Source organism: Staurois parvus, unplaced genomic scaffold (genome assembly GCF_062004578.1).
Source record: "Staurois parvus isolate SC_StPar_1 unplaced genomic scaffold, SC_StPar_1.0 ptg000425l, whole genome shotgun sequence".
Lineage (NCBI taxonomy): Eukaryota > Metazoa > Chordata > Amphibia > Anura > Ranidae > Staurois > Staurois parvus.
The window spans coordinates 2925548-2940212 of NW_028318221.1; the positions used below are offsets into that span (position 1 = coordinate 2925548).

At 38.9% G+C, this 14665-nt stretch overlaps 1 protein-coding gene across 2 annotated transcripts in view; it reads left to right on the forward strand.

The window, feature by feature from the left end:
- Positions 1–11054, forward strand: part of PLK5 (polo like kinase 5 (inactive)) — a 100840-nt gene extending 89786 nt beyond the window's left edge. For both annotated transcript variants that reach the window (XM_089687425.1, XM_089687426.1), the window contains 3 exons: positions 2792–2921; positions 3871–3981; positions 9296–11054. In XM_089687425.1, coding sequence (XP_089543551.1) covers positions 2792–2921; positions 3871–3981; positions 9296–9478 — 424 coding nt within the window. In that variant the 3' untranslated portion in view covers positions 9479–11054. The remainder of the gene's footprint in view (positions 1–2791; positions 2922–3870; positions 3982–9295) is intronic.
- Positions 11055–14665: the final 3611 nt, after the last annotated feature.

A 14665-nucleotide genomic window follows, 5' to 3' on the forward strand; every position in this document is an offset into this window, starting at 1 on the left:
GTAGTAAGCAATCACCCACTCTTTCACTTAGCCACGCAAACTATAATATCTATTTCATATTTTGCCACGTATTGTACAAAACAAACTCATAACATCTAAAAAGGAATGCTACCTGATGTTTCTGCTCAAGCCTTCCCCTAGCTTTAATTTCCAAGTCTCATATTTATACCTGTTATTTTGCTATCTTGCCTGTCTGCATCTGTCTGAATTCTCCTTCTTTTCAACATTAACATATTATATTTCTACGTTATTTAATCTATGCCTTTTTACTGATATTTTCCAGTTCTCAAAAACATAGTCATGACACCAATATACAAAATCTTTCTTTGGACCTGTCAGCCCTCAGCAGCTTCCGCCCTATCTCACACTTATCCAAACTGGCTGAAGAGGAAACATTCACTCATGTTTCAGTTTTGTTGATTGATTCTCTGCTTTTCGCTTTTTTTACCACTTTTTTTCAGTGGTGATGAGCTGAATGTACCTGCGTTTGTTCGGGGCATGTTTGGCAAACATTGATAAAGTTCAGGTACCAAATCTGAACTTCATTGAAGTCAATGGGAGCCAAATGATACAAAACAGTAATGGCTATTTTCTACCTTTAGGAACATGTACCAAATCAAACATTTGCTATTAAAATTCAATTTGATGGGTTCTGTTGGTAACCAAAGAGGCTGGAGATTCTCTTAATCTTAAACCACACCCTTATTCTAGATAGGAATACAAAAAAACCAGAGTGGGAGTTATCTCTGTGACTCCTACAAAAAAGGGCTGGTGCTCCCCCCTGGAATTTATGCGGAAACCAAAGCAAAAATCAAGAAAAAAAGCATGAGATCCACCTCAAAAATCTTGAGGTTCCAGTTCAGTCTGAATATAACACTGCTTGTTCAAGCGTTTTTCTGAACTCCAGACTTTTAGTCCATTTGGCAGAAGCCAAATATCATATGTAATAGCAAGTTTTTCTCCTTCCCCCAACCAAATTACATCTCCAGTGGATGACACCTAAAATAAGTAAAGGGGTGAGGTCTTCTGAAGGAAATCAATAACCAAATATAGACATGACCATATGGAAGAAGTTTGCACTTTGTTTACATTTTAGCGTCAGGGACCAAAAGATGTCATTTGACCAAGGGAAGTGATGTAACAGACATGTGTAGGAAGTTTGTGTTTTTTTTTTTACAGAGGGTCAGTGGGTGGCAGGTATCATGATTAATGTGGATCTATATGGCTGGATGATGTGATTAACAATGGAAGTACTTTGTTTTTGGTTTCTGGTTTTAGTTCAAGAACTTGTCAAAAACCATGTGTTTTTATACACACTAAATTTTTTATGTGAATGAATAGGGGTACTGTGTACCCCTTACTCATTCACATCCAGAGCCAGTATCTGAGGGTCCCCTTATTATTATCGGGGGCTCCCAGATTCCAATAAGGCCCTGCCAGCAGACTCCCACAAACACCAGCCCAGGTTTGTGGGAAAGAGGCCTTTGTCCTCATCAGCAAGGGGATAAGGTGCTTTGCCAATGGGGCATCCTTCATTTTGATGGCATGTGGCCTGGTGTGGTTCAGAAAGGGGTGCATGTTCACACCCCCCCCCCCCCTTTGTAGACTGCAGGGTTGCATGCTTAGATAATTGTCTGGTGGAGACTTCACACGTTTCTTTTCTTGATTTTTTGCGTGGGGTTCCTCCCTAAAATATATACCAGGTCTGAAGGGACCTACCCACTCTATCCAAAATATAATAGGAAGTTTTGTCCTTCATCATTATTTGCCTGGTTTATCAAGAGTCACCACTCTGCTTCAAAATAATCCAACTAACATCTAAAAATCAAATGCCGTTAAATGTACAGAGTTCAAAATTCTGAGACTTACTTGCAAAATCTCTCTGATCTCTCCCCCACCCCCAAAATATGCTGTTACTAATTTTTACAAATTTTTAAATACCATCTCAAGCACCACCTATGCACTGTGCAAAATATCTTCTCTTCTCCTTTCCACTTCTTTCTTCCTTCCTCACATCCAAGACTTCATTAGTCTCTTCATATCTCTAAAATTCTCTTTTATACACAATTCAGCATTCTCCAGTCCTTGAAGCCTTCAAACACACCCTTACAATCAGTATCAGGAAAGCATATAATTTGACCTAAAACATATTCTTTATTTAATGTTCTCGCACTATTTACTTTTTCACACAATCTGTTGATGAACATACCTTTTCCGTATACACAGCCTACTTATTCTTTCATCTGTCAGTTCTACACTTTATTCCCCTAGATTGTAAACTTGCAAAACATGACCTCATATCTATGTATCTTGGGGTTTATTGGGATGTGTGTTCTGTGGTACCACTGTACATGCTTCTCAATGTAAATATGTTATGCCTTTATATCATCTGTATTGCCCACCCTTATGTACGAGGTGGTATCAAAAAGTTTCGAGACTAGTTTTGTAACACGCACTTTGTTCTAACTTGCTGTCCATGATGAAGTAGTAGATGCGGTAACACCCATAGTCAGAATAGCACCGGTTGCACAGCTCCCGATGTACACAGGACAATGCCTTTTGGTACACTGACTTATGAAGGTCGTTGATCCCTTTGACTGTAGGTGCAGCCTTGTGGTATTATCTGTTGGCATGTTAGAAAACTAGTCTTGAAACTTGTTGATACCACCTTGTATCTCTAACTTTATTCAGGACATAAGATATGGTAGTGTTACATAAATAAATACATTTCCAGAATCATGAACTAAACACAACTGAGAATTATTCTATTCTTTTTCCCAAATTGCTTTAGAAAAGTTTGTTACTCTACAAGCTCAGAAGAACATATCACATTTCCTGAATGGAGCCCACCATATAAGCTGGAAGCAAAGATGAGGATACTCAGGTTTTTTTTTCATTACATGCAGGAAAATGTGTTGGAGGTGAGGAATGAGCAGCCAGAATGAACAAATTGCACAATGTTTCCCTATTGTAGAAGAAGCCTTCCCTGATACTTTTCAAGTTAAATGTTTAATTCCAGAATAAAACTGCAGTTTCTTCACATTGTGGTGGTTTGCATTGCATACATGGATACCCTCTGTCATAAAGCGTCCTGCTAGGGTTGTTACAGGCTTGTCACACATAATAGGATGTCATTGGGTAGATCTAGAACATGACATGAGGATTACACAAACTTCCAGATGGCCTGTGAGGTCATTTAAATCTCCCAATAGGCAAGAAATGCAGCCGTTCATCTATTCCGATATAATGAGATTGCCTGAGTTAAATCTGAGTTCATTATGAAATGTGAAAACATCATAATGGTTATGTTGTAATTACCTATCAAGGAACTGTGGGAGGCAATTAAGAAATTCCCATTAAAACTGAATATTCTCTTAAGTACCTGTAGGGATTATAACATACATCATATTTACAGTGTTTTAATATAGCTAACCTGGCAACCACATACTGAGGCCTCCTGAGATTACTGATAGCATTTGTTAGTACCATAACATATGATAGATCACAGATGGCAGGTGGCCTATGTATATTGCTTTTTTTGTTTTTAATAAGGAATAGCATTTTGATTTAACAGAATTTTTTTTATATCTATAGTTGATAAATTTGTGCTGTTATCAAATATATACATGCTTAAAATATGTTTCTCTGTTGCTAATATCATAGCAATATATAGTCATAATACAGGCTAAACCAGCAATTCTGATGCTGTTTTTACCGGGTTTAACAGAATTTTTTTTATATCTATAGTTGATAAATTTGTGCTGTTATCAAATATATACATGTTTAAAATATGGTTCTCTTTTGCTATTATCATAGCAATATGTAATCATAATACAGGCTAAACCAGTAATTCAAATGCTGTTTTTACAGGGTGGAGATCTTCGGGGAGCACCCAGCCTATCTGTCAGAACATTGTGCCTGCTGCACTTCCTGAAGACAGATCAAGCACTGTTGATGTTGTTCAGTAATGGAACATTGCAGGTACAGGTTTAAAGAACATAATCCATCTTATGCTGCATACACTGGCCGAATATCAGCAGAAATCAGCTGGTACAGTAGAAACTGTCTGACTGACTTTTGGCCCTTGTGTACAGCTCCCTGACTGACAGTAGCCAGTCTCACGACCAGGTTCTGTCAAAACGGTATGCTGGAAAACCAGAATCCAATCAGAATCTGATCAGCACTGACAGCCAATGGCTCCGGACGCTGAGCTGTGTTTTGGCGGGGAGGGCAGTCCAGCAGGGGAGAACACTGTACTAACATTGCTTGTGTTAGTACAGTGATCTGTCAGATTATTTGTCCAGCCCACTTGGTTGAAGGAAAAAGACTTATTGTGTGTAACAGGCTTTAGAATATCTCACTTGGGGACTGAACAAAGCTCAGGTGCTTATTTAGTAAATGCTAAAGACAATGGAGTACTAAAACCCATGTAAATAAATTCAAGTAATAACGTTTGCATGTTTGTGTTAAATATCCCTTAAAATTTGATCTTAGGTAGAAAGGACTTTCTAAATCATTGTTGATAACATTGTTTTATTCAAATGCATGCACATGCTTAAAGTGCACCTGTGCCCAGACTATGGGCATATATTCTTAACAAGCTGTAAAGGAGCTTTAAAGAAGCCATCTCTGTCCTCTCTAGCTGCTTCTTTTCACAAGTTATTCATTCTCAAAGATCACATGTTAGACTGTGTGACTGTGCAGATGTGCCAATCCCAAAACAGTGCACTGTTTACAGTTTTTTTTTTCCCACAGAACTTTACTGAAATGTTATGAGTGTAATTTCAATAGTTCAATAGTTCTAGTCACTGCTGTGGTGTTGTAATGCAGTGGTTTGCATTACAACCCGCTGCGGTGAAAAAAAGTACTGCATGTACTTTTTTCAGTGCACACCACAGCAATGCTATGTGAATTGACACCATTAGAATTAAGGCATTTTGCCTTCTCTATGCATTCCAGCTGAGTTAGAAATAGCTGCCAGCATAGCCCCACCACATTGGTAAGAATAGGCCCTAAAGCTGCTTTCTAACAGCTTAGAAACACGTGCTGGTTGTCTGCATTTAGAAAGCTGGCTCATAGTAAAAAGCTAAGCTTTTAATGCATGCTTTGTGAACCTTTAAAATGTATTCTTCCACCATGCTTATAGATACAGAGATGAATGAGAACTTGTTTTAAAGTGTTTTTACTTCAGTGTGTATTATCTGGGCATTTGTTCATTTTAAGTTCTTTCTTCACATTTTTCTGTTGTCCACTATAAAAACAGAACTTTTCATAAACTTTCATGAACAAGATGGAGGTTCTAAAGCATTCTTTATGAACATAGTTTCAGTGCAGAATATATGATATATAACTCTTTGTTACATTGGACTGTGAAATTGAAACTGAGAGGCAATCCGATATTCCCTGGATCAACTTTACCTAAAAATGTTAGTATCCAGTTATGTTATGTGTATCTAGGAAAGAATTTAGGCCTTTTTTAAAGCAATGCACTGAGCTGGACAGAACCAACTCTTGAGGGAGTCTATTCCACATTTTCAGCTCCTACTGTGAAGAAACCTTCCCGTATTTGGAGATTAAATCTCTTTTCCTCCAGATGTAAAGAGTGCCCCCTTGTCCTCTGTGATGACCTCAGAGTTCACCATATTAACCACTGATGTATTTATACATGTTGATCATATCCCCCTCAATCTCCTCTTCTCAAGAGAGAATAAATTAAACTAGAAAAGCTACAATTTCTGGGGAAATTGTGTGAAGTGTTCTTGCCTCCACCAGTAGTCTACAACCGGAGTGGGTGGAGTAACTGGGTGGAGTGGCTTGTCACTCTGCTGCCTGCTCACACACCTGGGTTCCTATGGCAACTCACTCTACAGCAAGGGCAGAGAAGAGCGGTTAAAAACAAACTGCTCCAACTTGCTCACTTCACTGGCGGTTGCCATCTTCAAACAGTTGTAGTTTAAAAATTATCACAAGACCCAGACCTACATTTTGATGCATAGTATGTCTCTGAAATATTAAAAATGAGGGCACAGTCGCAGTTTAGATATTGCCCTTCAAATTTGAGGTGGCTAGAGTGGAGTTTCAATGAATGTCAATGGGCGGCGTGAGTTGCAAACAAATGGTCATATTGTGAAAACTATCAGGACTATGGCTTAGCTGTGGACATTTTTAGTGGCAGCAGGGATAGCTGAACGTTATAAGATTTGTGTAGGTGGGCTTGAAAATGAGGGAGTGATGGCAGTTTAGAAATCATGTCCTGATTTTTCATCTCCCACTCTAGCTTTTGTCAGCTCCCACTCTAGTTTTGAACATTCATTCCTATGGGACCAATTTCACCACAAAAACGGCGATATTTTGTGAACCATTCGGCGAAACGTTCCACAAAGTAATAGCACACCAATCGGGAACAATCCACACGTTTCGGTATATTACTGTATATGTTGTTTAAAAACTGTGGGAGGAGTTAGGGTGGTAAATTTGGCTATAATAATAAGAATATATATGTGAGATAACAGTAAGTGGTCTTGCCATGCAAGAACACTTAATTAATGTAATCTTTCCTCATAGCTGAGCTCCTTCATTCCTCTTATTGGTTGCCCTTCTCTGCACCTTCTCCAGTTCTCCAATATTCATTTTTTTGAATTGGTGCCCAAAACTGAACTGCATATTCCAGATGAGGCATTACTAATGATTTGTACAGGGGTAATATTATATATCTCTCTCTGGAGTCTATACCTCTTTTAATACAAGAGAGGATTTTGCTTGCTTTAGAAATCGCAGCTTGGCATTGCATGCCATTATTAAGCTTATGATCTACCAGAACTCCCAGATCCTTCTCCACCTGGTAATTCTTGCAACAGTTGGTGTCAAAGTTCATGCATCTAAAATCAGGAAGAAATTGCATTGGGGGTGTTCCAGGAAACAGCCTTTGCTGTCTAAGAAAGCTCTTCAAAGCAATATTACAGCTTGCGTATAGGCAATGGCCATGCCTTCTAGAACCTGGTCAGGCCATTTGGTTTGCAGCAAACATGTCTGCTTCAGGGTCTGGTCAGCTTGCAGTCAAGTCAACTATGAGTTCTGTATCATATCAAAATATGCTTGATGAGAATATGAGGTCATCTGTCCAAATGTTGAAGCTGAACTGGAAATTAATCTGTCAACACAATAATGATCTGAAGCACTCCAGTGCATTCATGAAGAAATGTCTCAAATAAAAAAAAATTGGGAGTTATTGACTGGTCTGGTAAAGACCAAATTTAAATCCCTTTAAAATGTTGTGGGTTTTTTTCAATGGGCAGTCAATGCAAGACAACAACAAATATCTGTTGCTTGAAGGAGTGGGCAGAAATTTCACCTAGTCATCAGAGACTGGTGGACAGTTATGTAAAGGGTCAAAAAACCAGCTTCACTTATCTATTCCACAGTACACAGTATATCTTTTGATATTTTTGTTGCAAAAATGATTGGAAAACACATTTTTCTTGTTTTGTTTATTTATTATGTCATCTTGTATTTGTAGGAACTATGTGATCTTATGTTTGCCTGTTCAGATATGTTAAAGTCAACAATTTCCATAGGACATTTTTTACATGTCCGTAGATATGCTTAATATAAACCATTAAAAATATATCATCAATAATAGTTTTTGATTTATTTCACTGCGTATGGAAAAGAGCTGGCCATATTGCATGATGACAGCATAATATAACTGTGGAATGATAATACTCCTTGATCACCACCCTGCATAACAAATTTCCATTATCCAATGACAGGACATGGATGTATTAATATTATTATACAGGATTTATATAGCGCCAACAGTTTGCTCAGTGCTAATTTTAGGTGCTATACAATGCTCTCATTGAAAGGGTTAGGGTTAGTGGAGCATTTTGCTCCCATTTTACATTAAAATGCCCCTCCCCTATCTCCTTCTGCCTTTACTGAGTCCTTGGTTTGTAAAATAAGGGTAAAACTAGATATCTCAAATCCCACAGTTGGCCAAGCACAGGGTAAGCCTTTGACTTTTGCTGCTAAAACCTTGAAGCATATGAGAGACTTGATGATTTTCTCTACTTAATGCATTGTCTGAACTACAGAAATATGGCACAGTGGCCAACATGAATAATCTACTATTAGCCACCGTACAAAATCACAAAGACAAGTCCTTTTTTATATGGAAATAACATTTCCTGAAACATCTGGCCATTTACCTTCCCAATGACCTTTGGGACTTAAATATACTCAATTACCTGGCTGGGAGGGGTAATCATTTTGGGAGCAGACATCTCTCTCAAAATAACTACTACATCTTTCTCTAAAATCCTAGTACTTCTGATTGTGTGTAAATACCTACAGAAGTCTCTAACACCCTACTTTTACAGCAAACTCCTCAACCATTCAGACAGGCAGAAAACTTCAGAATAGCTGTGTTGCATCAGAAAATTTATCTTGAATGATTATTTCACATTTGTGTGTAAAATTTCAAGAAACAGTTTTCTATGTGTATCTGTTGCATAAAAAACAAGCAATTTACTTATGGAATGATAAATTTGTTACACCAGTGGCAGTAATTTTTACTAGGCCATGGCTTCTTCTGCTTTAATTAATAAAATTGCACAAAAAAGACCAAAGAAGTAACCAGTCCAATCAGAAGTCATTTTTAATTATTCTTACTATACAGGAAAAGATTAACTATATTTTTACAATACAAAAGTGCTAAAAGCTTCTTTAGTTATATGGTTTAGTTGGTGTTTTATAGTGTTTTAAGCTGTGTACACAAGGACCAAAACTCAACCTGTTCAGCATGGACTGGACGAATTTTGATCTGTGTGTGTGTGGCAGTCTATAGATTGACTTCTGGCAGACGGGACTGCTGGAAAACCTTCATTTGATCAGCCGCAGTAGCTTTTGACAGAGGAGGAGTCCCGCCGTCAGAATACAACAGCACAGATTCAGTTGTATGGATGGGAAAATCTGTTACTGTTGTTTCTTTCAGCCTACTAGCTGAAGGAAAAAAAAAAAAACAATGCGTGTACACCCAGCTTTTAGGAGTTGTGCATAGTAACCAATCAGCTTTTATTTCAATTAAGTTCTGAAAATGAAAAATGAAAGCTGACTGGCTGCCCTGCACAGCTGCTCCAGTCTTACTAAATTCCTCTCAAGGTGCCCTTCCTACATTTAGAGTTTTGCCTATACAGTACATGTAATTGATCTATCTAAAAGTATTGCATGCAAAAGTCTTATTTATATTATTTATCTCTTAGCTTTAGTGTTAATATATTTTTACTGTTCATTTTAGGTGAACTTTTATCATGACCGTACGAAGATTATATTAAGCAGAGCAAAGCAAGGTTATCTACTGAGCTTTGTTGACCAAGATCGACAGAGTTGTACAGTGCCATTGTCAGTACTTAAGGTTGGTTGTCCAGCTCTTATAATACAGAGGATGGAATATGCGCTCACTTTGCTGCAAAGCCTATAATGGGATTTAAAAGACTCCTGAAGAAAAAGGAAAGGACAAGTTTGGGCAGTACATTTGCAGTAGGGTGTAACTGAAGGCCAGTTTCACATTTCAGTCATGATGATGTAATGTTCATTGCAGGTAAATAGGGACTATTATGATCTGAAGGCTAATGCAAGTGAATACAGAAGTTGTAAAATGTGTGATCAGCTTTTACACATCAGGTGATTAAATCAGATGATTGAATGTGGCGTTTGAATGTGTTCAGTCCCTAAGCCAGATAATATGACAGAAGGTAAAAGAAACATCAGAGTTGAACAAGAAATGCATGAGTAAGAATAGGAATATAGTATATTATAGAGCAGAGGAAGGCAGCCTTGGCATGCCAACTGAAAATCCCATCATGCCTCTGGGAATCCTATTTGTGACTGTCAGTTGTGCAATGCCTCATGGGATTTGTAGTCTCACCACAGCTAGCATGCCAAGGTTGCCTACCCCTGGTAAAAGGCAAAAGTATGATTATTGCTTTATGTTCTGCTCACACTTTAAAGCTGAACTCCAGGAATTATTGCATACTTACATTGGTTCAGCTTGGACTATCTCAGACCTGATAGGCCGCTAGGGAAGCTGAGAATCACTGTAGTAGTTGGGGCTACTACATTGATAGCTGTGATCTTCTGGGTCCTGCTCCTGCACACAGAACATGGGTTCACTCATTAGGTACTGCTGCCATTAATAAAACAGTATTTTTCAATGAATACAAGGCATTCTTAGACTGGATAAGGTGAATAGGAGGGGTGATGAGGTCACAATCTATTTTAGGTGCAGTTTAGTAGTTGTAAAGGTTTCCAGTTTTTTTTACCTTAATGTATTCTCTACATTAAGGTAAAAAAACATTCCATGGTCAACTCCTCTTCAGTTCCCCCTAATACTTACCTGAGACCAATCTCAATCAAGTGTTGTACCTGAGAGCAGCAGTGCTCTCTCTCTCTCTCTCCTCACTGGACATGAAGGCAGCAATGAGAGCCATTGGCTCCAGCTGCTGTCAATAAAATACTGTAAGGAGGGAGCGCGAGGGGCTGAGCTGCACTTTGTTTGTTTATAGATGCACACAGGCCGGCTCAGGAGCGAGCCCACATGTCTGCCCCATAGCAAGCAGCTCATTGCTCCCCTGAGAGTGCAGGCATAATCTCTACATGAATGATGGGCCATTCTCATCCAGCAAAGGTTTGGCACTTCCTAATAGTTACAGGTTCTTCTTGCCAGCCCCACACATTCCTGTTGGCCAGTTGGCAGCCCATCATAGTAATGGACCAAAAGAAATGTATGGGGCAGTAAAGGAGCAGGCAGGCTCCCACACTACCAGGGAGTGTCAGAGCTTATGTCCTGGAAGAAATGCCAAGCATTTGGGCAAAAAGCTGCTGCAATTGTGTACAGGCCTCTCTAGAAGCCAGATGTAAAGTGACATTGTAACTTTAAACCATAATATAATAAATATGCAAATATGGAAAGTGGTTTCTATATTATGTTATCCTGTAAATAGCAATGTAAAAATTGATATGTGTTAAAAAAAATAAATAAATATCTACACACAGGTGTCTGTTGTCTTTGTGTAATTTGCAGTCAGTATAGCAGTCATTCAGGGCTGCATCACACTTTAGCAATCCATTGCACTGGTTTACATGTCATAGTTTGCGCATTCGCTTGCATTGTTTCAAGGCAGCCAATTCATCATAAATGTGCTGTCACATTGGATCGAAAAATTCATTTGAACTTTTTTAGCAACACAGTATGCGTATTTTGGTGTGCTGTGGTGCATTGTGCATTGCACTCTAGTGCACAGCATGTTGGGGTGCCATTGACAATGAATAGCACCACAATGCCCTGCTCATAGGAAGGTCTGTTGTCATGTGTTGTGGTGATATGTCATAACTCACACATTTTACTAAATGTTGCTGCAATGCACATAGGTGAATAGGCCCTAAAGGTGTACCATAAATTGATCTGACTTTTGTGAAGCACAGGAGTATAACTGTATAACTGCTTGGTTTTGTATACATGAATGGAAGACGTTCATCAAAAATCTAATGGTTGCCTTTAGTCTTCCTGTTTAGCATGCTGTTTAATGCTGCTTTTTCAGCCTGGCTTCTAGTCAGAAAGATTATATATTTAATATTAATTTATATTTTGATTACTAAAGAAAACCTAACTGCAGATAAAGACAAAAATGTTATCACTTTCTCTAGGCACCTTTTTTCCCTATAACCCCACAGTTGTCTGCCCCTTCCAATTTGGAGGTGTCTTTGTTACATCTTGTAAACTACCCTAAAGTTTAATGCATAACTTTATGGTACACAGTACACACAAGCCTTCTACTGCTCCTGCTCTAGCCGTTATGGCAGCTCAGTACTGTTCACAGCACATTGGGTCAGAACACTATAGTTACAAATCCATCTAGCACCAGACCCATATGTTTCGTTCTTTAGTCAGGAGTGCACGGCCCATGCTGACACCGTCGATAGCCATTCGGTAAAGATGCCAGCACTCAGCCAATACACCTCACAATTTTATTAAGGTCAAATTGCAAAAGCCAGGTAAAAAAAAGCACAGTCAATAACAAATGCCACTGACATTTTGGGCTATGAAGGATCCCTTTCTCAATTTGACAGAGACAGACAGTGAGTATCTCTGAGTTTTCATTCATTTAACTCAGATGAAGTTGAAAACTGTATTATTTCCCCCAAATCAATTGACTGCTTTTGGTACTGATACAGTTACTCATTTGCCACATGATTATACATGACTTTGAAAACACTGTGTAGATCTTGAATTACATTGTCTGAATTAAAATTCCACAGGGGTTCAGGATAAAGAATCAGCTGACAATTGGGAGACAGAAACGTGTGTTTTGTGAGAAGTGGATTGAGGTTGCCAATTAAAATTCCATCAATTTTAAATTATTAGTTATGGAGGAGGTTAAACACAGCTCTGCAACTTAAGCATGAAATAACATATCTTGAGATGTCTCTAAAGGAGAAAACTACCCTTGACGTCTTTATTACTACAAAGTTACAACAACTTGGTATACAACGTGGTATACTTGGATTTTGCAAAAGCATTTGACACAGTTCCCCACACACAGCTAATGTGTAAGGTAAAGTCTACAAGCTTGTAAAAATCCATATGTAAATGGATAGAAAGCTGGCTAAAAGATCGTATTCAGAGTAGTGGTTAATGATTCATACTCTGAATGGTCTAGGGCAGGGGTGGGCAAACTTTTTGACTTGAGGGCCGCAATGGGTTCATATATTGGACCCGGGGGCCGGACCAAGAGTAGATGAATGATGTGTATGTGTCAATCATAGTAAGTATAGTAATATTCCCCCATAGTAAGCATAGTAATTAATCCCCCATATAGTAATTCATCCCCCATAGTAATTCATCCCCCATATAGTAATTCATCCCCCATATAGTAATTCATCCCCCATAGTAATTCATCCCCCATATAGTAATTCATCCCCCATAGTAATTCATCCCCCATATAGTAATTCATCCCCCATAGTAATTCATCCCCCATAGTAATTCATCCCCCATATAGTAATTCATCCCCCATATAGTAATTAATCCCCCATATAGTAATTCATCCTCCCTATAGTAATTCATCCCCCATATAGTAATTCATCCCCCATATAGTAATTCATCCCTCATAGTAATTCATCCCCCCTATAGTAATTCATCCCTCATAGTAATTCATCCCCCACATAGTAATTCATCCCCCATAGTAATTCATCCCACATATAGTAATTCATCCCCCATATAGTAATTCATCCCCCATAGTAATTCATCCCCCATATAGTAATTCATCCCCCATAGTAATTTATCCCCCATAGTAATTAATCCCCCATATAGTAATTCATCCCCCATAGTAATTCATCCCCCATATAGTAATTCATCCCCCATAGTAATTCATCCCCCATATAGTAATTCATCCCCCCTATAGTAATTCATCCCCCCTATAGTAATTCATCCCCCATAGTAATTCATCCCCCATATAGTAATTCATTCCCCATAGTAATTCATCCCCCATATAGTAATTCATCCCCCATAGTAATTCATCCCTCATAGTAATTCATCCCCCATATAGTAATTCATCCCCCATATAGTAATTCATCCCCCATAGTAATTCATCCCCCATATAGTAATTCATCCCCCATATAGTAATTCATCCCCCCTATAGTAATTCATCCCCCATATAGTAATTCATCCCCCATAGTAATTCATCCCCCCTATAGTAATTCATCCCCCATAGTAATTCATCCCCCACATAGTAATTCATCCCCCATAGTAATTCATCCCCCATAGTAAATCATCCCCCATAGTAATTCATCCCCCATATAGTAATTCATCCCCCATATAGTAATTCATCCCCCATAGTAATTCATCCCCCATAGTAATTCATCCCCCATATAGTAATTCATTCCCCATATAGTAATTCATCCCCCATAGTAATTCATTCCCCATATAGTAATTCATCCCCCATATAGTAATTCATCCCCCATAGTAATTCATCCCCCATATAGTAATTCATCCCCCATATAGTAATTCATCCCCCCTATAGTAATTCATCCCCCCTAGTAATTCATCCCCCCTATAGTAATTCATCCCCCATATAGTAATTCATCCCCCATAGTAATTCATCCCTCATATAGTAATTCATCCCCCATATAGTAATTCATCCCCCATAGTAATTCATCCCCCATATAGTAATTCATCCCCCATATAGTAAGTCATCCCCCATAGTAATTCATCCCCCCTATAGTAATTCATCCCCCATAGTAATTCATCCCCCATATAGTAATTCATCCCCCCTAGTAATTCATCCCCCATATAGTAATTCATCCCGCCTATAGTAATTCATTCCCCATATTAATTCATCCCCCCTATAGTAAGTCCCCCCTGTGTCAATTCACTTACCTTTGCTCCGCGCGTTCCTCTCGCCGTGTTCTCGCGCCATTCCGGTGTAGCATGAAAATCTGTCTCCTATGAGGATCTGTCCCCCTCGACGTATCTGCGCATGTGCCAGTTTCCGGCATTAGCAGCCGATCGGCGATCTCCGGCACATGCGCAGATACGTCGAGGGGGACAGATCCTCATAGGAGACAGATTTTCATGCTACACCGGTCTTCAGGGCGGACTGTGAGAGGAGCC